Genomic DNA, 25000 nt, shown 5'->3' on the forward strand with positions numbered 1-25000 from the left:
ACATTCTCACCTGTACACATTAAATCACACACACACACCTGCAGCAGTGGATAACTGTTCACACATTATCACCCACTGAGCACACACATTTTCTCACAGTGCTGTTCCTGTATCCCCTACAGGGCCGTGCAGTAATGTAGGTTAAGATAGCTGCCAACAAAAGTACTGTGATGCTATATCACAAGGAAAGTGGGCCGCACTGACACTATTTTCATCGTACTTTTCAATAGGTTTATAATAGGAACTTTTTCCAGACGCATTAATGAATAAATTCTCGTTCAAATGCCTTTTGTCCCTGGCGGCTGGTCATTATACCTCAGCAAAAAAAACCCAAAAAACAGTGGTAATTACCTGTATGCACTAAAACAATTAATTTCTTACAAAGGAAAGGGCCTGCGCTTATAAGAAGAGATGTTTTCGTCAGCACGTTTACAATATCTCATCACCCGTCTCTTCACCCCTTTTTTCTCATCAAACTCTTCCCTTCTCCTTCTCTATCCCTCTCTCTATTCATCCCTATCATTTCTCTCCCTCTCGCTTTAATTGTTTATATGCATTAACATTCTCCAAATAGACCTTGTTCAGGTGACAGGGCTGTAATTTGGCGGGCCCCTGTTCCACAGTGCAGCAGAGAGAAGTAAGCAATTTAGGCTTGTGCGGCGTCTGTAATCTGGGGTTGTCAACGGCCCGCGCCGTTCCAGCCTATGCTAATCAATCAGCTGCGGCCTGCACCCGCTCATCTGACCGGCTTAGCCCCGCACCCGCGTGCTGATATGTCTATTAGTCTGCCGTCAGCGCCGCGCCACTGCGAAGATGAGATTCCGTCAGCTTTGGCATTTTCTCTCACAGATAAGTAAGCTATCAGGCCACCGGATAAATAGCAGAGCAAAGAGTTGCACCGGCCCCCGCGCGCCGGTGACAATGCAACGATGGCTCTTCTCCCCTCATTATACACCGCCACCCCTAATCCAAAAAAGTTGTTTACCAAGAGAGGAGGGCGGCCTTATCTGCCCGAGGCACAGTGTTGCGGCTTTGAAAACACACTCGTGTGCGCAGCTGGGCAAGACGGAAAGGCTTTTTTCCCCTCTGTATTCTGTCATTTTGGTGTGCTGGAGCTGTGTGGTTAGAGGCTTCCTTTTTTGTGCACTGAAAATTGCTGAGGGGTGTGTGTCTGTATGAATGCGTGTGTGGGTTTGCGTTGTAAAAGATTAAGCTTGTCAAATGTGAACCAAGTGTTTTAGGGGTGGGCGGTATGTCCAAATGCATCATGGTATGAGTAATATTATATGACAGCAACAGGTATTTTGGCTCACAATTCAGTTTGAACTGTTTTTGGAAACTTGATGGACGGAAATCCAAAGGTTATTCATAACAGGATAACTAAGTCTGGCTTAATATCTTCACATTATGTAATGCTTGAGAAAAACAAAAGCCTGGCAGTAATACAAATTTTTAATGTGGCAGTATACTGTATGATTGAAGCCATAACCATTATAAAGCAGCTTATATGTCAGAACAGTGACGCAAAGACCCGACAGCAGAACTATTGGCTCATTGAGACTCTGATTCAATTTTGCCCTGGGTCATGTCCTGTGGATGGTTTCATTAAATGTTTAGAATAGTATTAAAAGTTAGTCAGCTATATAGCACAACAGTTATGTTTTGAAAGTAAAAATCCCATTAATTTTCTCCATAGGGGAATTGATTTTTAATAACTTATTACCTTTAAAGACAGGTATACTTTGAACTATGACATTGTTAACCAATGGTATATGTTTTTGTTGAAGCCATCAGCCAGCATTATCTCAACTTATTTTTTGAAAAATTGTTTAACAACTGAATTCTGTCAAAACCTGCCGGTACTGAGAATTGAACCCGTGTCTAACACTCTAACCATTAGGCCACGACTACCCAGGTGAAGACGACATTCCCCATTATTCTCCAAAAAAATCTACACCAGTCAGAGAATCGAAACACCCAGATCATGCCAAAAGAACTCTTTAGTGCCCATCCAATCGCATGAAGCACTGTGAATGAGTCATTCTCCCTATGCGCTCAGACTCCGATACTGACATTTGTATATAGTGTGTGTGTGTGTATATATATATATATATATATATATATAAATATATAGTGTGTGTGTGTGTGTATATATTTGTATTACAAAGGACAAATTTGTAATGAGTTGATTTAAAAATATCCATATATATGGATATTTTTAAATCAACTCATTACAAATTTGTCATTTGTAATGTAGTTCCTTCTCTCAATAAGCTCGTTAAGTACACAGTTTTGCCTTTTTGTCCTATTTCCGAATACTTTAAATCAACGTTTGCAATGGTGTGGTTCACCTCATATCTAGTTGGTGTGGTTCACCTCATATCTAGTTGATTTGGTTCATGGCCTATCACTCTTTAACAAAGACTTTTTTTAATCCCTATGGGAAAAATACTTCCAGAGCCAAAGCCACAGAAAAAGTGGGTGGGTACTGTGGCACTCCATAGTGGATATGAGCTAGCATGGTGCATCAAAAATAAATAGCTTTATAATCAACAAAGTGACCATCTGCAAAACACTTTAGAGTGTACGCCATAGTATTTGGCGTACACATTTGAAATCAGTGGGCATATTATTGAAACATTCCAACTCAGAATCTTCTGTTTAGTAACCATAATGATTGATCTCATTTTGCACATTAAACTTCTCAGACTTAAGACAGGCTGTTTCTGTAATATAGGTCCAGGTCTTCAACAGCCCTGGTTGGTTCTCCAACCGTTGTTGAACTCTTGCAGGAACTGCACTGTGTTTTTGCATCTCAGAGAGGATAGGTTGGGGTCAGAAGCAATCACTTTGGATGTCTTCGGATGTACGTGTGAGAGTGAGTGAGTGTGTGTTCAGTAATCCTGAGTTGGAGTAAAGTAGCGGTGTGAGGGAACAGATTGCAGTTGATCATGCTGAAATGCTCTCTTATCCGTTATTGGATCTGAAATGGAGGAGGCTTAGGAATTATCAGAGGCCGACGGTAATGTGGAGATCATCTGGAGAAAGCTCAGGGCCGGCCCGCATCCTGAAACTGAGGAGGGAACACACAATTATGAGAGAACTGTCTTTTTTTTCTATTTCGCTTTGCTGTATTTTAGATTTTTAATGTTGTCTCTACGTACATGTAAGCAAACAAGTGTCTCCAGAGCACAGCAGCTATAGTGTGTGCGTAAGTAAGTACCGGGCGGCATTTGTGCGTCTCATCCCGGCTCATATGATTAGTGTCTGGCATTTCCACCAGGATTAGTCGTTCACAAGGTTAAGAGTTCATCTACACTTAGGCTGCTTGCTGGAGGACCACAGTTGGGTGACATTTCTGCGCCACTAGCGGCAATAAACAAAATTGCAAACGTATTGACTTTTCGAAGAAAATTTAAAACACCTTTTTTTATACATCGTTTTGCTGTTCAGATACAGGAGCATAATGAGCTGCTGCGTATGTAAGTTTTTACTTAACTACACTTTTACATTGTGGGGTTTATATCAAAATTTGAGGGAAGTAGAGAAAAAGAAAGAACAAGTTTGAGGAGCAGAGACTGATCTGTGTCTCATTTGGTAATTGATGGTGAGAAGCGATTGCATTATCCTCATGAAGAGGTTTATCTGCTATCACCTCATGCCTTCTTTATTTCCTCAAGTGCATCTTGACTTCTGGCCTATAAGTAAAACACACCTTTACATGCACATGTCTGCTTTTGGTCTGTAATTTAGATTGAAGTTTTAGATTCAGGACTTTTAGTGTTCATGTCAGTACTAAATGTACTACATTATCGTTTAAGTTTTGGGGTCATTTTTAATGTTTTTGAAATTACACCAAGGCTGCATTTATTTGATTAAAAATACAGTAAGAACTGTAATACTGTGAAATATTATTACAATATTTTCTTTTTGAATGTATTTGAAAATGTAATGTATTCCCCTGATGCAAAGTTGAATCATTACTCCAGTCTTCAGTGTCACATGATCCTTCAGAAATTATTCTAATATGCTGATTTGGTGCTCAAAAAAACATTTCTTTATTATCAATGTATCAACTGCTTAATATTTTTGTGGAAACCATGATATTTTTCTTTTTCTTTGATGAATAGAAAATGATAAAAACTCTATAAAACTCCTTTGTGACATTTATTTACTGTTACTTTTGTTCAATTTAATGCATCCTTGCAGAATAAAAGTATTAAAGAGGTCATGAACTGGATAAAAAAAAAAAAAAAAGATTTTGTAATGTTCTCTGAGGTCCACTTATAATGTTATCAGGATTTTTACATTAATAAGCAATACAGTAATAAGCCATTTTATTCTGTTTTTGACCCTTTCTTTCAAACACTGTTTTAATGCCGCATTCAAGACTTGGAAGTAAACACCCTCTGCTATGATTGGGTAACCGTTTTGCATATTAAAATAATTTGTGGAATTGTTTTAAGAACTTTCGATGTTGAAAATTACCTCATTACATAGTTGAAACTTTTGCCAACAATGTGAAACATTTATATGCATCACATATGCTTTATAGCTAAGTCTTGGTTGTGGCAAATAAAGTTTAAGTTCTTGGAGTTACCACATATTTGAGAGGATAACCTGCGGTGTTTCATGTAAACAGAATTATGAATGAATGTACCAACTTCTGTTGCACTGTTGTTCTTAAAGGGATACTTCAGGATTTAGCATTAAGCTTTGTATTAGTAGAAAACCTGTAGTATTTTCGAATTACTGTGCTTTCCACCCTCATATCCCCCTGAGACAAGAGATTTATGTATTTTTTGTCTGGAAAAAATCCTCCGATGACGCAAAAATCGTCATTTTGCGTCATCGAAGGATTTTCTGGCCAGAGGCTAAAGACTACAGCCTGTAGAAGGCGTTGTTCCGCATGTTTTCAGGCCGCCCATAGGAGGTGGGATCTCACTCACAGAATGTACACATAGTATCAGCCGTCTTTCTTTGGAAGCTAAGCTAGCAGGCTCTTGTTCTGTGGAGAAAGCTGAGTAGTAGGAGAAAGCTGAGTAGTAGGGGTTACCATCCTCTTTTTCCCGGACTTGTCCGGCGGGCGAGATCGTTCAAAATGTCCGGGATTCGGCTTTTGCTTTCTGCAGTCGCCATCACCTTTTGTTTCAATCTAACTGAATTTATTCCGATTGGTGAATCTGAATGTAGTGTTTACATGAACGCTAAACAAGTGATCGGTTGATGTGCGTTTTAACATTGCTAAGAAAATTCCCGCTCCTCCGTGAGAGATACGAGACCGGTGCGTCTCAGTAATGACGCCACCGGCCTCGCGCCGTTCTCCCACGGCCGTCAGCCTCGTCCTGCTCGCCACAGTAAACATGATGAATGGCGACTGTAGAACGCAAAAGCCGAATCCCGGACATTTTGGGCGATCTCGAAATCCTTGGCAAACTCATCACGGAGACTCAAATAGTAGCCAAGCCTTGTTTTCAACTGCGCTCTCTTACCGGTAGGCGTGGCTTGGGAGTGGCCTCCTAGGGCAGCGAAGCAAGTGCATTCTGGGAGTTGTTGTCTTTCATCCACATAAGCCAAAAATAAATTTTCTGGCTTTTCTCAGTCTAGAAAGCTCCAAATTCAAAAATGTCTTCACATTTCTTCTACATAAATGACCTATTTTAAATACACATTCATCTTTCCAGAGGTGAAGTATCCCTTTAAATGCTATTCATCATATATCCTTTTCATTAAAGTGAAAACGTACATTTTTATTTGCAGTGTTTTAAATCAAATGAAATGTGTTGTAATGTCTTACAGATGACAAAACAGAAGATTGCTCACTGAAGCTTTTATTAAGGATTACAGGGCATGGCTTAGATGAAAACATTAACTGGTAAAAAAAACAGTTTTGGACTAATGAGAAAGTCTTGAGTACTGAAGTCTATAGAATATTTTTACAATGACCTCTTGTCATAAGATAAAATGTCAATGTCATTCTCAATTCATGAACCTCTTAATAAAAAAAAAATATTTTAAACTTTTTGTAAGTTTGTGTTTGCAACAAAATTTTAACTACAAAAAAATCTCTTATGCGTCTGCATAAAATTTGAGAAAATCAGTAAACTGACAACTTCAAACAAAAACATACACACTGAATACACTTACAGAATTCAGGATGGTTATAAATGCATTTAATTTCTGAATATTTATTGTGCTGGACTGTATTATGCTGTCTTTGACCTTAATGTTTAAGGAATATTCCCAAGAATATATTATGGAATTGTGGTATGTATTATCCTATTATTGTTGCATAAAAAGCACTTCGAAATATAGTGTTTTATGGTGATGTTTTTTTGTATAGCGCCTTTGAATATGATTAAAAGTTGGAAGTTATATTGTTTTGTTTTTTTGCTGCTTATTTGCCAGATATTACCTGCAGATTTTCTGCACATCAATTGTATTTGCCAAGGTAGTGTATTTTTGCTATTCATCGCATATTGAATAAAAATGAGGATTTTTTTTTTTTTTTTTTAAAGGATTAGTGTTTCTTCATGGTGTACTTCTGCTGAGAGAAGAGAAAGAAATCTGCCTATTGCCATAATTATATCTCAGCGTATCATTATTGAAAAGACTATAAAAGCCGGAAAACTCTTGCCCTTATTAAGCAGCTCCTGTGTTATCTCACCATTTGTACAATTGCTGAATCAATCCATTTCAAATGTCATTTTTAAGAACGTCTAACTTATGAAAATGCCATTAATACATTTGTGTACACAGTCTATTTGAGAAACGCTTTCTTCAGAAATGTTCTTTCATGTATGTAACACTACAGGAGATAATTATTAAAGACACCGCATTACACTTTCCTGAAGCATATTTCTAGGTTTATCACTGCAAAATTAAAAATGATAAGATTTAGCCCATCATTCAAACTCACGGTTATTGGCTTTTTAAATTCTCAGTCACAGGAGAGGCTGGGTCTTCAGAGATTACAGACAGCCGAATTAATCGGCCCAGGTGGGCCACCTGGATGAGCCTAGAAATAGTTGTTATGACCTCTAAGTGTCATAAGTTTTTTTTTCTTCTTTTTTTTTTCTGTCTAGCTACAATCCTTATGTGATAAATCTTACACTAGCCTCTCAAAATGTCAGATGGTTCATCAGCAAGTGGAATAGCAAGCAGGTGCTGCCTTCTTTTAATGGCAGAGGCATATGTTGACGTTTTATCAATAGACATTATTAAATCTTGCTTGGGTGAGTTAATCTCAAGCTGATGGTGCAGAGAGGTTGAGAGAGACAGGCTTTAACAGGCCTTCCTGAAAGGCAGGTCATAAGCTGCTTATTATATCGACTCTGTCTTACAAATGCACACACACATTTTTTTTCTCACCATCTCTCTCTCTCTCTCTAACCTTCTGCATTTCTACCGTTCTTGCATGCACTGCACAAAATCATTAGCAGGGTCATTCTGCAAAAGGACTGCTTATGTGAAAATAATTTTATGGATAGCTGTTGAATAGTGGATGGCAACTTTTACTATGCTGTAATATAGATCTTTTTGATAAATCCAGGATTTTTTCCCCTTCCTTTTCCTTTAGTCAAAGTGATGCGATTTTAACTTCTCCTTGTTGTTATATACACAAGTAGCACATTTTGGAAATCAATCTATCATTTGGCTTTATTCTCTCTCTCTCTGTTTTTTTCTTTTCTTTTCTAGACATCATGTATTATTAAAAAGTGATTCACCCAGGTTGTGCTTCAACTTTACTGTCATATTTTTCCCATTTCTGAGTAATAAACTATTGCATAAATAAAAAAAATCTGTCATAATGACAAGTTTCCTGACATGAATCCTTTTAAAACAATTTGAAGTGTCCTTTTTTTTTATTTCATCTTACGTTTTGTTACTTTTGTCAGTAGGGGTTTCTCTTAAAATGTCAACCCTATTACCTTCAACCTTGTGATAACTAAAAAGTGTATTTGTGTAAATATGTAAATATCGATTTTAAATTCTACTTTTAAGAAGTACCTTCCAGCATAAGGTAATGTAATGTCTTTGAAGGCATATTTATATTGTGACATTTATCAAAATCTCTTAATTAAAGGGATAGATCACTCAAAATGAAATTTGTCATCATTTATTGTTATCATTTCCCAAACCTTTATTTATTTATTTAGTTACCAACAAAAGATCTTCAAAATAAGAAAGTCATGCAGGTTTGGAAAGATATGAGGGTGAGTAAATGACAGAATTTTTGGGTGAACTATCCCGTTTTTTTATATCTGAACACATGTTTGTCTGAAAGATTGTTTAAAATCTTACAGAAATGTACAACCTAGAAACGCAGTGTTTCATAGAATGATCCAGTGTTTGCACACCAAAAACATTGGCGTTTTTATTTCTTCTCTCTTTTTAAAACACTTCACAAATGTATACATGAAGATACGTTGCAAACGAAAGTAAAGTTACAAACACAAATCCAAACACATAAGAGCTCCCATCAAAGGCAGACAGCTCAGGGGCCTAAGTTTATTGAAATGACTATTTTTCCTCAGCTGCACGTGTGTATGTGTGTGTCTGAGAGACAATAGCAGCTTTATGGCTCTTGCTGGAGCTAGCAGAAGGAGCAGAGGCTGACAGTGGGTGATAAGACCACCAGCCTGCTTCTTGTGATAATCGTTCGCTGGACCCCCACTCACTCTGTGCACAGCTTACAAGCCTAAGTAGCCAGAATCTTATGTGTGTGTGTGTGTGTGTGTGTGTGTGTGTGTGTGTGTGTGTGTGTGTGTGTGTGTGTGTGTGTGTGTGTGTGTGTTGGAAGCAAACTAGCGAGCAGGGAGCGTTCATGAACACAGAGAAAGCGCCAGTGCAAAAGAGAGTGAGACACTGTCTTTATGTTGCATCATGTGAAGGTAACCAAGTAGGCTTGTCCTTGTGTGAGCATGCAGTGTGTAATACATCAAATGTTTCCTTGCTTTCTATGATGATGAATAATGTCATATGTTCTTAAAGTCTCGTCGTGAGCTGACTATCTGTGATTTAATCAATCCCTCTCAACTTCTATTCAAGGAAATGTGAGATGAAATGTGTTGGTTACACTACAGTAACTGCATGCATGATTAACTAGTTGAATATTCACTTCTTACAATTGCAATAACAGTTTATATAAACATTGGTATTTCATTTGGTTTTATAATTATACAGTATATTCAGTAAGATCAATAAGATATTTATTTTAAAGAAATTATTACTTTTTTACAGCAAAGATGAATTAAACTTCCTATTCATCAAAGAATCCTGAAAAAAAGCCACAATTTCCACAAAGCATATTGAGCAGCATAACTGTTTTCAACATGAGAAATGTTATTATAGAGCATATTAGATCATATAAGGAACGTGTGACACTGAAGACTGGAGTAATGGCTGCTGAAAATTCTACTTTTCCGTCATTAATACATTTTAAAATAAATTAAAATATGGAACTGTTCTTTTCAATTATAAAAATATTTCACAATAATACTGTTTTTACTCACTTTCAATGCAAATGTATAGCCCGTCTCTAAATGCCAAGTAAAAAATGAGTTGTTACTGGTGGTTTAAAGATCTCAGTCAAATGGCCCACTCATATCTGAATGGCCCGATTATGGCCAGATTATGCAGTAATGTGCACTAAATTTAATGTGAAAACTTGTCTTGTTAGATTGACAGGGCAATCTTTTGCGCAGGGACAGGGAGTACACAAGCATGTGTATGCAAGAATAGTTCCCAGTACTTTCAACAGAATTGCCGTTACGGCATACCATGAGTGTCAATAAGCTTCTTCTAACCTCTCTCTCTTTCTGTTTCAGGTGTCTGGCCTTCTGAAGAGGTGATGGCCTACTACTGCCTGAAGAAACGTCACATGTTTACGTGAGCACCTCACCCCCCTTCTCTCTCTCTCTCTCTCTCTCTCTCTAAATTTCAATTTAAGTGTGCTTTATTGGCATGACAAAAACTGTACATTTGCATTGCCAAAGCAATGGCAGTTAGGCTGCGTACAGAATGTGTTCAATGTAAGGTACAATAACATTCTCTTTCTCTCTCTCTCTGTCACATACACACACACACACACTTTGGCCATGTGACAGAAAGGGAAGGGGCACTTTTTGATTTGCACTCAAGGCAGTACACAAGCCTTTGATTTCCTGTTTTTACATTCAAGAGGCAGAGGAGGGAAGAGAAGCTTATCGATCACACAGCGGCAAGCTGAAGGTCAACTGGGCATATACAGGGTTTTACGCCCTTGGGCTGATGCTTCTGCAGGAGTGTGTGTGTGTGTGTACGGAGGATGTTAAGACCTGTGTTCTGTTGTGATTTGGTCCGTGTATCGCTTTTGCGCATATTCAGACCTCTAAATTAAAAGCTGAAGTTAATTTGCATGAGTGTGTGTAGTGTGTTTGTGCACGTGTGTGTGTCGATGTGCGCTCTTGTTCCTGTATGTCATCAAGGACTGTCACCCTCTCGCTATCTTCCAGACCTGTTATCAGGCACTCACCAAAAAGAGAAAAAGAGGAGGATAAAGCAGAACAAAAAAAAAAGTCAATTTACAGAGAGCGCCCATCTCTTCTCTTCATCCCTTTGGTTTTTTGCCTTTCTTTCCACTAGTCCAATGTACAGCCAAATAGCTACCTGTCACTGGGGCTTTGTCCCCGTCGCAGCTCATACTAGCAGTTTTGTGCGCATTAATTTTTAATTGCACTCCCTCATACAACAATCGCTCTCTCTTCATCCTCCACTCTGTCTCTCTGTCAATGGAAGGTGTCGGATCACGGGCTGAGAGCAGACAAACACATGGAGACTGTTGTCACGGAGCGCAGAAATGACTGGCAAAGTGATGAAGTCAAGCTGCCGGTGTGTGTGTGTGTGTGTGTGTTCGGCTGTGGACTGCTTTTGATCTACAAGGACTCTCTACTGTATATTTTGCGTATGACAAACACAAATGAACTCTATGCAAATTATAGTCCTTGTGTAAATTCTCCGTTCCTGTGGGAATTATATGAATTACCTTTCATATGAATTATTCCATTCGGCTGCTGTAGTTCTCTATTAAGTAGGTGTCTGTATGTGTTAACTGTTGTGGTGTGATTCAAAACTTGTTTCCGCCACTGAATAAAAAATAAAAAAGGAAATTGTGACTTTATAAAACCACTTTAGTTTGTTTCTGAGAAAAAAAAATGCAATTCTAAATGTAAATAATAAAATAATTATGCACAGATAGCCAATTAGGCTATCTAGGCTATAATTATTCTTATAAGCCAATTAGGCTTATAAACTTTTTTAAAGAGTGGGGAACATGCTTCCAATATCTATATAGTTGTTGACGTGTGGTTTGAATTACATTTTTCCAGTCAAATTCTGCTGTAGAAGCTACACAATTTAGCCAGATGCTAACATGTGTGTCCCAATTTGTGGAATTTTGTAGTACAAGTATTGTAAGCAGAGCCGTAGCTGGGGTATCCAGAGCCCCGGTGCTTGAAATCGCGTTCTTTGTCCCCCTCGGTTGAAATCGCGGGGTCCCCCCTAAGGCCGAAGGGCCATAGATTCGTCACCACCTTTCGTCCCTCTAGCAACAGCCCTGAGTGTGAGTAGTGTGTTCACACTGAAAATTCCAAAAAGAAAAAGTGCACTTCACATACCCAAATGATGCACTTAATTAACCGAAAAAACGAAGTGTGGAATGTTGGACACTTCATGCACTCAACTGTCGCAGCAAGGGGAGGGGCTTTCAGATTCCGATGTTAAATGACAGAAGAACTTCAAGAAACAGCTATGATCCGCACTCAGAATCCCAAATCCTTTTAGTCACTTTATTTCACATTTTTCTCGGGGATAAACAACAGATGTTTGGGCTCACAGGCCTTGAATAATCTAAATCCCTCCACCCACTATTTAAACAATTAATTATATTGACGTCATCAAAATTGATTGAAGTCATTAGAAATACATCGTCATTAATCAACACCGATCTTCACAGTTAGAATATTTAATTTTATTTAATTTATGACATTTGTAAAAATCATGTATTAATCCAAATATCTCTACATCACATTATAGGAAAACATAAAAATCGAATTCCTCATTTATGCCGTTAAGAGCCAGTGATTTCAATTTATAAATCCAAAATGCTTCTCGTTTCAATAATTCTTTATTTATATCACCTCCTATACGTGATCCTAAGACTTCTTCTATCCCTATACATTCCAATTGTTAAATATTATGTCACAGCTTACTGACAGAATAACCTCATAAAATTCATACACTACATGGTTGACATAGTACATAGTGTGTAGTGCGTCATTTGGGACACAACTATGGTTGCAAGTATGTTGGAGTGTCAGTTACTGGTGCAGGATTATTTTGGATTATCTTGTCAAATTAACATAATATCAAGTATGTAACCTTGTTATTATTAACAAGGTTAAGCATTTATGCTGAATTCAGTGTTTTTTTGTGCAAAAACTACCCGGATGACCTACTATTCCTGGTGAGATTCGGAAGTGTGCGTATGATGTATACTTTACTATCCCATGAGGCTGTGGAGAGGGTTAATGAATAGCAGTGAAGTGACGCAACTGAGGCTGGTAGGTCACATGATAACATTACATTCTGGAATACATTCATACCTTCTACATCACAAACTTTTTTAGCGGTCGCAAAGTAATTACTTATTTAAAATAAGTACCTACACAGGAAGTATGTGATTTCGGACACAGCCTAGGTCTTCTTTTTGGTGTTTTACGACTGTGTTTTTGTGAAGTATCAGTAACGGGTGCGGGATTATTTAGGATTATCGTGTCAAATTAACATATCATCATTTATTTTTTAATATCGGGATTATCATAAATACTGGTATATTCCGACACCCCTAATTCAGTACCATTATACATAAAAATACAACAGTATTACCATCTGATACATCACTGTACTGTACAGAATCAAAGCAGAAAACTGATCCCGTACGTTTAATTAACTTCCAGTTCCTACTATACCGCAAATCCACATTTCCAGCAGGAAAAAGGACAATTGCGCTTTCTTTTGTCAACACATATACACCCGCTCACATGCAGAGAGAAGAAGGGAGAGGAAGGTTAAGATCAATGAGCCCAGTGGAATTGCATTCCAATCAATGGCATCCCCCTACACGGGCAAGTTAATTAGCGTTATTGTCAAGACACAACAGCCATCTCCCTCTCTGCGTCTCTCTTTATCTCTCTCATCCTCCTGTTTTCCTCTCATTTAAACTGAAAAACTTCACTCCCATACTCATGTACTTCAAATTTTACGCTAAACAGCGCATCAAGCCCCCTTCTGTCTCTCTGTCTCACAGGGGCTCCTCGGTGTGTGAGCTGGGTGGAGGGATGACGTGTCTTGCCGGGCTCATGGTAAGTCAAAAGTGAACGCAAAAATGACACAGTACTCTCACACAGACAGACAATCACAGGCAAATGGGCAATTTGCATCAGCATGGGTAATCTAACATGGCATATTGTAAGCAACGTGAAATCGGCCGTTGCACATTGACATTTCTACCTCAGTGACCATAAACACACGTGGCCCAATGGGCTAACTCCACCAAAAGCGTTCAAACACACGGGCTTGCATATGCAAGCACTTTCTTTCTTGGTCATACACACACACACACACACACATACACACACACACACACACACACACACACACACACACACACACACACACACCAGTGGCTTAGGCTCTAGCTATGTGTTGTGTATAGTAGTTTGTAGTAACCTCTCCAGATGGACAGGCTTAACATGTTATCGATTTCACCTTCACAAGACCAGCCTTCCCGTATCTCTCCACTCAATACCCCCGTGTTGTGACATTACGGACCACCAGTGGATCGTCTTCCTCGCCCCCCCCCCCCCACCCCCACTAGATCTCTCATCTCTCTCTTTTTTTTTTTTTTTTTTTACTCACATTCCACCTTCTCTCAGGTCTGACTTAGTGCCTGTGTTTATCTAAGTCCTTGACAAGGAAAAATGTCTCCTCTTCTTTGTCCTGTGCCCTGGAGTGCTGTGGTTTTGGCAGTGCCGCCCGTGTTTTTCTTGGGTGACTGGTTGGTTTCCTGCAGGTCTTGATGCCCATATGGCTAGCTGGTGGTGTGGGCCCCGTGACCTGACTCTTGCCCACAGGGCAAAAAACCCAGCATCACTCTGGAGAGATATTTCTCCTGCATTGTCTCATTTTGTCAGTCCCTTTGTGTTAATGTTAACAGGAGCAGGTCATATAAAGATTTAAGATATAAAGATTTAAACAGTCTGCTAATGATTTTGCGAGTTGTGCATCTTCAAAACGAGGAAGCTGTTCTCTGTGACCACACATGGTATATTCGTCACATTATACCATCAAAACAAATATATACAAAATATTTAATGTTTCTTGGTCACCCAAGCTGCATTTATTTGAGAAAAATAGAAGTAAAACAGTAATATTGTGAAATATTATTACAATTTAACATAAATGTTTTCTATTTTAATATGTTTTAAAATGTAATTTATTACTGTGATGGCAAAGGTGAATTTTCAGTGTTATCTCTCTAGTCTTCAGTGTCACATGATCTTTAAAAAATAATTCTAATATGCTGATTTGGTGATCAAGAAACATTTCTTATTATTATCAATGTTGAAAACAGTTGTGCTGCTTAATATTTTTGTGTAAACCATGATTTTTTTCAGAAAAGCATGTATCCTAAATGAGGCAAGGGTGTAGAGTAACATTCAAGCAATTTTAAGGCATGAAGACATTTTTTCCAAGGAAAAAATGCTTACATTTTGGTGATCAAAGATGAGTTTTAAGGGATAAAATAAGGGACTACAGGGGGACTTTAAAATACTTTTGGATGGAAGTGTACAATATGCTAATATTCCTAATCCCATCTCTAAACAATTTGCGAAATAATCTGCAAATGATTACAATGATAATGATTTTTAAAAAATAAGAAAATTATATGTATTAAAGAATAATGCAAAATTTCATGGCTGGTAAAAATATATCTTTTTTAAAATTCACTCAGCATTGGCAGGTGTGACAAAGTTATTTTTGCTTCCTGTGTTTAAGGAAAGAAACCCCAAATCATATCATTCAAAAGCACAAATATAAATCCTTGCAAGCACTTTTACACACACACACACACACACACCCTGCTTCTGCCCACTGCACCTCTCCAAACAACTGTTACACGGCACCTCTGATAAAGATGACTACTTGAATGAAAAGACTGTATAAAAAGAGGACAGAAAGAGCTGACAGTGGAGCAGCACAAAGGCAGAAGCTTCGCAGTACAAAGTTATATGAAGGGCATCAGGCAGGCCTCGCGAGCCGAGTAAGGAGTGACAGCAGAGCGCGATGGCCCCGCATGATAAACGCCACACTGCAAATGAAAGGCTCGGCGCTCACCATCATCCCCTGTCACAATGCAATTACCCAACAGAGTGATAGCAAGATAGAGGGCTCCCAGCCACCGGGAATGATAAAAGTATTGACTGATTTGATTGAATGATTAAAATAATGCAGACATAAAATGAAAAAACGGCAGAGACAGACAGAGATGGATGAGAGGGAGCAGGGGAGAAAGAGAGACGGGTGGTCGTTTTGGAGTAGGGCTTTAAAAATCCGCGCTCTTCAGATATGATGCTTGCGAACAGTGTGCTGAGGATGTCTTGCTTTTGTTTATTTATTTATTTGTTTGTTTATTTTTCATCTTTTTTTCTCTCTCTCTCTTTTCCGGCAGATTGCGGTTTGTGCTGATGTGAAGGAAGTTCTGCTATCTGATGGCAACGAGAAGGCAATTCAAAGTATCCTTGCATTTCAGACCGGTATGTGGCTCTGTTCCAAAAACCTAGTGAGCTGCCCGCTCCCTACATAGGCAGCTGCTTTCTAAGGCAGTGCCTGAACTGAAATGGAACCTCATAAGTGACTGATTTGGATCAGTCTACTTAGGCAGGATTTAAGTGCACAAGAATAAATTACAGGCAACATGAGAATAATAAATATAATATCTTTTTGGTAACAATTTAGTTTAGGGTCCAATTCTCATGATTAAAGTTGCTTATTAGCTTGCATATTATTAGGATATTGGCTGTTTATTAGTATTTATAAATCACATATTAATGCCTCATTCTGCATGACCATATTCTACATCCCTTAATCCTACACTATACCTAAACTTGACAACTACCTTACTAACTATTAATAAGCAGTAATTAGGAGTTTATTAAGGCTAACGTTATAGTTAATAGTTAGTTAATAATGAGAATTGGATCCTAAACAAAAGTGTTTTTAAAGAAAAGAAATTCATAATTGTATTCAGCAAGGATGCATTAAATTGATCTCAAATATATGCTGCTCTTTTGAACTTTCTATTTATTAAAGAATCACAAAATGTATCATAAATACAAAAATAGAGCAGCACAACTGTTTTGAACATTGATAATAATAATAATAATAATAAATGGTTCTTGAGCAGCAAATCAGCATAGAATTTCTGAAGGATCATGTGACACTGGAGTGATGACAGATGAAAAATCAGCTTTTCCATCACAGGAATGAAATACATTGTAAAATGTATTCAAAAAGAAAACTGCTATTTTAAATTGAAATAATTTAATCAAATAAATGCATCCTTAGTGAGAATAAGAGACTTCTTTCAAAAACAATAAAAATCTTACAGACCCCAAACTTTTGAAGGGTTCTACTGTATTTCACCACTGAAGAAAAGCAGGAAAATGTAACATCTTAAACCAGCCTAAGATGGTTTGCTGGTCAGTCTGGTATGTTGACTGGTTTTTTAAAGGGTTGTTGGGCACTTTTTAATTAGTCAGGCTGTGAAACCACTTCAAACTAGCTAAGATCAGCTTAAACCAACTAAGACCAGCAAACCAAACCAGGTTATGCTGGTTTAAATAGGTTTAAATAGGTTTAAGACAGCGAAGTGTGTAGTGTGTATATTCTGAGTGTAGTAGGCTATCTTTGTGAGCTTAGCCCAGAAAAGATGTCTGTTTAACCTGTATTTACCTCAGATATTCCTTTCACTTCCACCTCTCTCTCTCTCACACACACACACACACACACACACACACACACACACCCCTCGACATATCTGAATGTGAGGCAAATCATCCAGCTGACACCCGAAACCTGCATTTAGCATGTTTAATACATATTCATGTCATTGAAGGCTACCGCTGTGTGTGTTGACTCACCTGCTCCTTGTCTCTCGCCCTCTCCCCCCTTCTTCCATTCCTCTATTGACTTTCCCTTTTGCCAGGAGCACAGATGAAGCTTAAACAGGTGTCAGGGCACAGCTCGAACCTTCTTTCTTCATTCCCATTCTTTGCTTTTTCTTATTCCCGCTCTCCATCTCGTCTTTCCACCGCAGTCACTCAGATTAGCCACGTCGCTTGGCTCACAAAGGCAGGAAAAACGGAGACGACAGACGTGACAGCAAAACACTGCAAAATTACCGTGCCCACGTTCGTTAGTACAACAGCCAGCGCTGCCACTACAATGAGCTTTTATTGAATATCAAGGCTCAAAGAACAATGGCCGTGGCATGAAATTAACACAATTCCTCATTGAGAAGAGATTTGTTTAAAAGAAAATGGAGGGAAAGGGAGCAGAGCAAGACATACTCAAAACATTCAGAGTCTGTCTCTAAACTGCTTCCTGTAATAGAGTGTGAACAGACTGGCAGTAGGCTGATAGAGCATTAATTGGCAGTGCTTTGTTTCAGAGATGTGTCTGCCATAATAGAACGCTAAGAGATGATCTGATGATCGGACGAGGCCAGGAAAGGACGAGCTGTCTTGTGAGAACTGTATACGTGGTAGTGTTTTCTTTCTTTGTATTAGAGGAAAGAAAAAGAAGGTTTGACAGAATTGTTAAAACCATTTAGTTAGTGAAATAATTTCAAATTAGCATGGATCATAGATCATAGTTCCAAACTGTCAATGTACAGTTGTGCATATACAGTACATAACTTGTTTTTTTTAATACGTGTTATTTTCTTGTACTATATATATATATATATATATAAAATAACACTTTAGTTTAGGGTCCAATTCTCACTAGTTGCTTATTAGCTTGCATATTATTAGGATATTTGCTGTTTATTAGTACTTATAAATCACATATTAATGCCTTATTCTGCATGACCATATTCTACATCCCTTACACAATACCTAAACTTAACAACTTCCTTAATAACTATTAAAAAGCAGTAATTAGAGTTCATTGAGGCAAAAGTCATAGTTAATAGTTAGTTAATGGTGAGAATTATATCCTAATCTAAAGTGTGACCTATACTTTATATACTATATAAAATAAACATACTATACTGTATATAATAAATAAATGTCTTTTTTTAGGTCGACAATTAAATTATATAATTAAATGTGCCTGTTCACCTAAAAAATACATTTATTTATATGTAATAATTATATATAATTATTATAATGCAGTAACTGCATCAATAACTAGTATAGTGTATATAGTTCAAAATTCTCAACTGGAGAACTGAACCTGGCTAGTGTTTAGACCCCTGTTATTTGGTATATGTGTACATAAACACTGACAATTGGATTTTCCTCCAAATACGAAATGTAAAGAAAATTTTTTTTTTTTAATTTTTTTTTACTCTACTAAATATGACTCAATTAGATATGTTACTACAAGAACATATGGACTCTCTTTCTTTCTCTCTGCATACTTAATCCAGAAATCAGCCCAATGAGGGAGTGAATAAAGTGTACCACAAAGTGCTGAGTGGTTTCATGACTGAGTTTTGATCTCAGTCTGTGTTCTCAAAAGACTGGCTGAGCTCAGATTAAAGCTGTGCATGTATAATCAAGAGACCCTACTGTTAACTGATAAATTTCACTTCTCACATTCTTTAATGACTGCTGCTTTCTTGAGCTTTACAAACTCTATAAAGCAGCAGTCATGAAACTTTGGAAGACAATATATGCACAGGTGTTACACAGGAAGTGCAGTTTTGATCATATTGTGTCTCGGTTCGGCGCTGACCTCTCCCCCAGTGGTCTTTTCCTGATGGGATTACACTGTAAGCTTTCCACTCTCTCTCTCCTTAGCAGCAGATCGCACCAGTGTAATGCGCGCACCCAGCCTCCTCCCCTCTTTCATCGAGGGATTTGCCCTCCATCCCTGCGCTATAGATTGGATTTGCTACGGTTGTTTTCCATGGAGCGAGAGGGAAAGCGGGGCAGAAAAAGCGAGAAATCGTAATTGAATTAGTTTAAAACTGTCGAAAGGTCTATTCATAGATGCACTGACATCAATCCCGCAGTATAACCACAATGGGTGGACGCCCATCCGAAGAGATGGCCGCAGGTTAAAAGCCTCCCTATTGATTACCTATGATGATGCTTTGCATGAGTTGGTTTTGAGCTCAGTGGTAATCTGAGGATGAGGTGTGGAGAGAAAAGGAAGCAATCAGACTGTGTGGGTTGACGTCATATAAGAGGGCCTGACATAATAGAGTAACATGGTAAAACAAGAAATCAGCTTGTGTAATAGGCTCTAAGTCAGAGGGATAAAGGAAATGATCTTGCTGTTGTTGCACAGTGTCTCACCTACATCTGTCTGTCTGTCTATCTATCTATTCTAATTGTCTGGGGTTTTTTTTGTCACAGACCCCATGGTGATGAAAAAAAAAGAGATTTATATTTCAACTCTTTTTGCGTTCCCCGAGAAACTTTGCAAAAGTTTGAAACACTTGCTAAAGCAATGAAATATACCTTTTCCTCCCACCTCATATTATTTAATCAAAACTTTTGAAAGCAAACACAAAGTTTTTTGGGGGAAAGGCAAAAGTTTTGCTTGACAATTTATGTACAATGCATTATAATGGTATTCAAAATGTACATTGTAATGCATTATATCATTTCATAAATAATTGTAACCAAAGTTAAATGCATTATAATATTCACACATTACATCTGACTATTGGTTGTCTGTCATGTTTCTTAATGTATTATTCTTTATAAAGGTGTAACAATGTATTATAATATATTATAACAGTCGTTATGATTATTTATGAGATCATACAATGCATTATAAGGTTCATTACAAGGCATAATTAATGCATTAAAAATACTTTTATAATGCATTATACATAAAGGCTTTAAGTAAAGTGTTACCAATAATTTTTCTTCTCATCTCATCCCATTTATTTATGTATTTATTTATTTACTTGTTTACTTACTTGTTTTTAATAGTATTGTTTTTAATAATAATATGAATAAATAATAATAATAATAAAGTATAATTATAAAGTTTTTTTGTTTGTTTGTTTGATTAGTTGAATTGAATAGTGAAGGAAAACAGTCATCGAGTGTCCAGCAAACCTGGGAAGTCCTTCAGTACCGTTTATAAATCCTCCCAGGGTGCACCTCAAGTAGACTGACAGATTGTCCAGAGTGTGCATAGCAGTATTGACCAATCAGCATCCATGACCGGAACTATCCAGATTAGAATTTGTGTTATTTCATACTTTCGAGGCCTACACTATTATGATAAAAAAGTAGGTGTGTTCAAACTCTTGAATCGGATTGTAGATGTATCTGTCTTCATGAAGTTGAAGTTTGATTTTCATGTTTTTATTAATTATGAAATAGCGTTTCATTTCTTGACAAAGAGCACCAGATGTGCGCAGTGTAATCGAGAGGAACAGACGAGAAGGGCTCTTCCTATCTAACAATGTGTCCAGCAGGTAAGACCTCTCATACACCTCCAAATATCTCTGAAAATCAAAGACAGAGCACTAATATTGCTTTTACATTACTCCCATATGAAGTCCATCTCTTATGTCAATACAAGTGTCATTATTCACTGAATATGTGAATTCTTTGCGGAGTTGAGCATGCCATGAAGTATAGGAAAGTGTTTTTAGGTAAAGAGGCATTTACGGCACTTGTGTTCGGGACATAATAGTGTCAATAAGTAGGCAAAAATGAGGTCGCAAGGCTCCGTGTCACTTCCTGAACCCAGTTGGCCTGGTAACGAGGTATCCACAGCCCGCGGAGCGAGCGCTACGCTCTCTAACGCGCTAAGATGTATCCAGGCAGAGCGATGATGAGCCACTCTCCGTGATTGAATGCCCTCATCTAGAAAACTCAAACACACACACACTCTCTAACACCCCTCTCTCACATTTGCCAAAACACAGCTCATCCACTGTGCACACCATCACGCAAATGCATTATCACCTAAAAAGTAATTTTGGCACTCAGTGATCTAACCACTCTCTCCCCCTCTCGTCTCCTCTCTTCTCTCTTGCTCTGCACACTTCCCCCTCCCTGTGTATTTACACTGGGCTGATGAAGTGAAAGAGTAAACGTATAATTAGCCTGCATTACTTTGATTGTTTTCTTTAGAGATTAGGCTTCCTGTCAGAGCGCGCGGTTTGAGTGGGGTGAAGGTCGCGTGTGATTGGTTGAGGGAGGGAGGGGGGGGTGGATGGATTCGCTTTCTCAAGTCAGTGAATAAGCGGTGCGGACCCCCGCTGAGAGAGGAGATTGTATTTCCACAAGACGTAATTTTTGTTTACTGACTGTTAATAATGGCTAATTAATAATCAGATTTGCTTGCCTGGAAACCGGCCCTAGCACTTAAAGAAAAGAGAGAAGGCGATTGCCGCCAGACAACGGCGCAAATAAAACGAGTGTCAGGTGTGTGAAATGTCTCTGGACGCATCATTATTATGGGGGTCTTGGATGAATGATAAATTGTGCAACAGGCTTCATGACGCAGCTATCATCCCTGGTTCTGTCCTCTTTCAGGGTGGTGAGATGGGACAATGAGGCTGATGTGTCCGCTCTGGAGGGTCGCTTTGACGTGGTGATGTGCGCTGACTGGTAGGTTGACCCTTTTGTTGAACTGTCAGTTCTTCAGATATCCACCGTCACCTTAAACATGACACCCGTACAATCCAAAACCGATCTTTCGGTCCAAACCGCTTTTCTAACACTTGATTCTGAGCAAATGAAGAAATTCTGTACATCTCTCCAAACCAGCCATTCTTACAGCTATTACAAAATAAATATCATATCTCTCACTTTACTAGCATCTCCAGCCACAATATGTCTACACCCTTAATAAAAGTGTGCACCTTGTGTCCCGGTGATGTGGTATTAATATTCCTGCGCCCGTAACGCTTATCAGATGGCAGACATCAGCTTGCGGATGGCACTGCATTATTTCCCCTCCGCCAGTTCCGCCAGGCATTTCCATTTTTCAGAAATTGCCTCTTTTTCATGCTTGGCGTCCCAGCAAATGGATGTCTTAGGCAAATTGCAAATAATTATGCCTGTGCAAGGAGAGAAAGAGAGCGAGAGCGAGATTGTGGAGCAATACAAACATTTCAATTAGCCAGGCCCTGAACATGTGGAACCATTGTTTTGTTTTGTCTGTGTAAATGTGTTGTAACACTATTCTTTTACACTAATTTGGGTGTAAATTTTACTACATTCAGACTTCATTATGTATACAAGAGAATTTAATGTTAATTGAATGGTGTATTTTTAGACAATTTGGCAAATCCGGCTTAGGAAGGCATCATGTGATCAAAGATGAACACTATTTCTTTTTATTTAGATGTTAATTTAGTTGTTAAAGGGATAGTCCACCCAAAAATGAATTCTGTCATAATTTGCTAACTTAGTCTCATGCTCTAAAGCTGTATAAATGTATTTCTTCTATGTAATATATTTGTTAGTCTATACAAAGTCAAATTGGGTGCTGTTTTTGAGCCCAATAACTTATAAGAGGTCATTGATTGTACTATAAAGAAATATCCTGCAAGTTTCAGAACTCAAAACTTTCTTGTTAATCCAAAAACATGTTTTATTAAAACCAAGCTTCCAAAACGTCTAACTATAGGCCAAACTGTGGTAACTCCAAGTACTTAAACTTTATGTATGGCTGAATTTCACCAGTTGCCATTTTTCAACATCAGAACTTTCAAAGCAATTCTACATGTTTAATGGCAGGGACGTTGAAATTTATTTTAATACGCAACACTGTTACTCAATCATAGCAGTGGGTGTTTCCTTCCTAGTCTTGAGTGCAGCATGTATATCAAATATTTCAAATAGAGGGTCAAAACTGGATAGAAAATATCGTATTCTAACGTTTGATATGGTTTTTTATGTTTAAAACTTTGCTAACATTATAAGTGGACCTCTGAGAACATTTATAAATTTTTTTAGAAATGCAAATATCTTATTTGTGTTCTTCAGAAGAAAGAAAGTTTAAAATGGCATGAGAGTGAGTAAATTGTGACGTTATTTTAATTTTCCCCTTTAATGCATAACAATACATGTCAAATTGCATACCAGTAATGTAATGTTTGGCAGTGTTTTATGTATTTATAGTAAATCTGCTTATCGAATGTACAGGAAAATGGATTTTATCGGATCGCTTATTCATGTCTGATTCTTTTGTAATGGTCCCTGCTCTCATTGCATGATATAATAACCCTAATTAGTACTTTAATTATATAAATTTTCGAATCATACACCTTTTTATATATCAAATTTTTCTTAACACTATTATAGTTTATTACATTATTATTACATTGTTATAGGCACAGCTCTAAACAGAATGTTCTTTGGCATTGTCGCTATCCAGCACAAAGTGGTGAGGCTGATGGAGGCGGGGAATAATGATACCTGTGTGTTCTCTAGCGATGATCACTAAAGCCTGGTACAGCCTACTATTATTCTAATGTCAGACAAATGGCAGCTAATACACAGGTAAAATGTGCAGCAGAGGGCCAGCATGAGATTGATTTGTGTGTAGTAAGAAGATACCGTGTGTGTGTATGTGAGAGAGAGAGAAAGCGGAAGAACGTATGTGAGGATGAATCATGCCGCGTTGGCTGTCCCCCCGTGGCTTGCGCTGGCAAGTCATCTGTAATTGCCGTCGTCAAGAGAGTGATCGCTCGGCGATTAACGAACATAGCCATGCTGACGATCACCTGCGAAAAGGTCAACAGCCACACTTCTGCTCCGATTAATTATAGTCTTTCAGACAATCATCAAGAAAGGTAGGACATAATGCGGCGGCGCTCGCTCTAGGAGAAGAGAGAGAGAGAAACAGAGACGTAGCCTCAGATATGATAGCAGAAAGTTCTTCCAAAAGACAGCCCTATGTTTCACCTCGTCTTTGTCTTGTCAAGACTATGCTATTCTTGTCTGAAAACTATGTTTTATAGCTATGCTAAGAGTTGACAAAAGCATGAAAATTAGCACTTAAGGCCCACAGCTCTTTACTTGACTTGTGCAGTTTTGTTTAAAACTATATTTCCTCACTGATGAGCAATCATGTCTTGGTAACACTGTTATTAATAAATAATGCTTAACAGATCATTAAAGGCCCCCTGAAATCAAAAATGTAAGTTTTTGAGATTTTAGTATAAATATGTCAGCCTTACAGTTATGAATAAGCTGTGATGTTCCAAAACATAGACAAAATTTGCATTTAGGAGATATAAGCATTCAAAACTTACAGTCTCTCACTTCCGCTAAAATGGACTTCAGCTTCTGATCACATCTTCTGTCCAATCAAATGCTCTCTAGAATCTAAAGTCCCACCCCCTATGATATAAATACCACCTGGCCAAAGCGACCGTTGACACGTCACGGAGCAATATGGGTTGCAGATGTGTGTTCGGTTGCTCAAATGCTCAAGTTTTATTCCGTTTTCCAACTGTACGTTGTTTCATGGTTAAGAATGAAATGTCTAGAATTTATTCACACCTCTACTATTGAATCCAACGTATCATCAGCGCTCGGATTCGCTTCCATGGTGCTGTCAAGTACGACTTGCAATCTGTGAGGTAAACTACGCTATTGGCTATTTGAAAAGGGGGAGGAGCCATTCAATATGTCCCACCTTAGCTTCCTGTTTCTGTGGAAATTACGTCAACGCATCATACAAA

General features: G+C 38.1%; 1 protein-coding gene across 1 annotated transcript in view; it reads left to right on the top strand.

Annotated features, from left to right (window-relative positions):
• Nucleotides 1-25000, top strand: part of camkmt (calmodulin-lysine N-methyltransferase) — a 99874-nt gene that overhangs the window by 59324 nt on the left and 15550 nt on the right. The window contains exons 4-8 of the mRNA XM_082154250.1: nucleotides 9831-9891; nucleotides 13349-13403; nucleotides 15773-15836; nucleotides 20704-20770; nucleotides 21840-21914. Of these exons, the coding sequence (XP_082010376.1) occupies nucleotides 9831-9891; nucleotides 13349-13403; nucleotides 15773-15836; nucleotides 20704-20770; nucleotides 21840-21914 (322 nt within the window). The remainder of the gene's footprint in view (nucleotides 1-9830; nucleotides 9892-13348; nucleotides 13404-15772; nucleotides 15837-20703; nucleotides 20771-21839; nucleotides 21915-25000) is intronic.

The sequence above is a fragment of the Leuciscus leuciscus genome (assembly GCF_965113295.1).
Source record: "Leuciscus leuciscus genome assembly, chromosome: 22".
Classification (NCBI taxonomy): domain Eukaryota; kingdom Metazoa; phylum Chordata; class Actinopteri; order Cypriniformes; family Leuciscidae; genus Leuciscus; species Leuciscus leuciscus.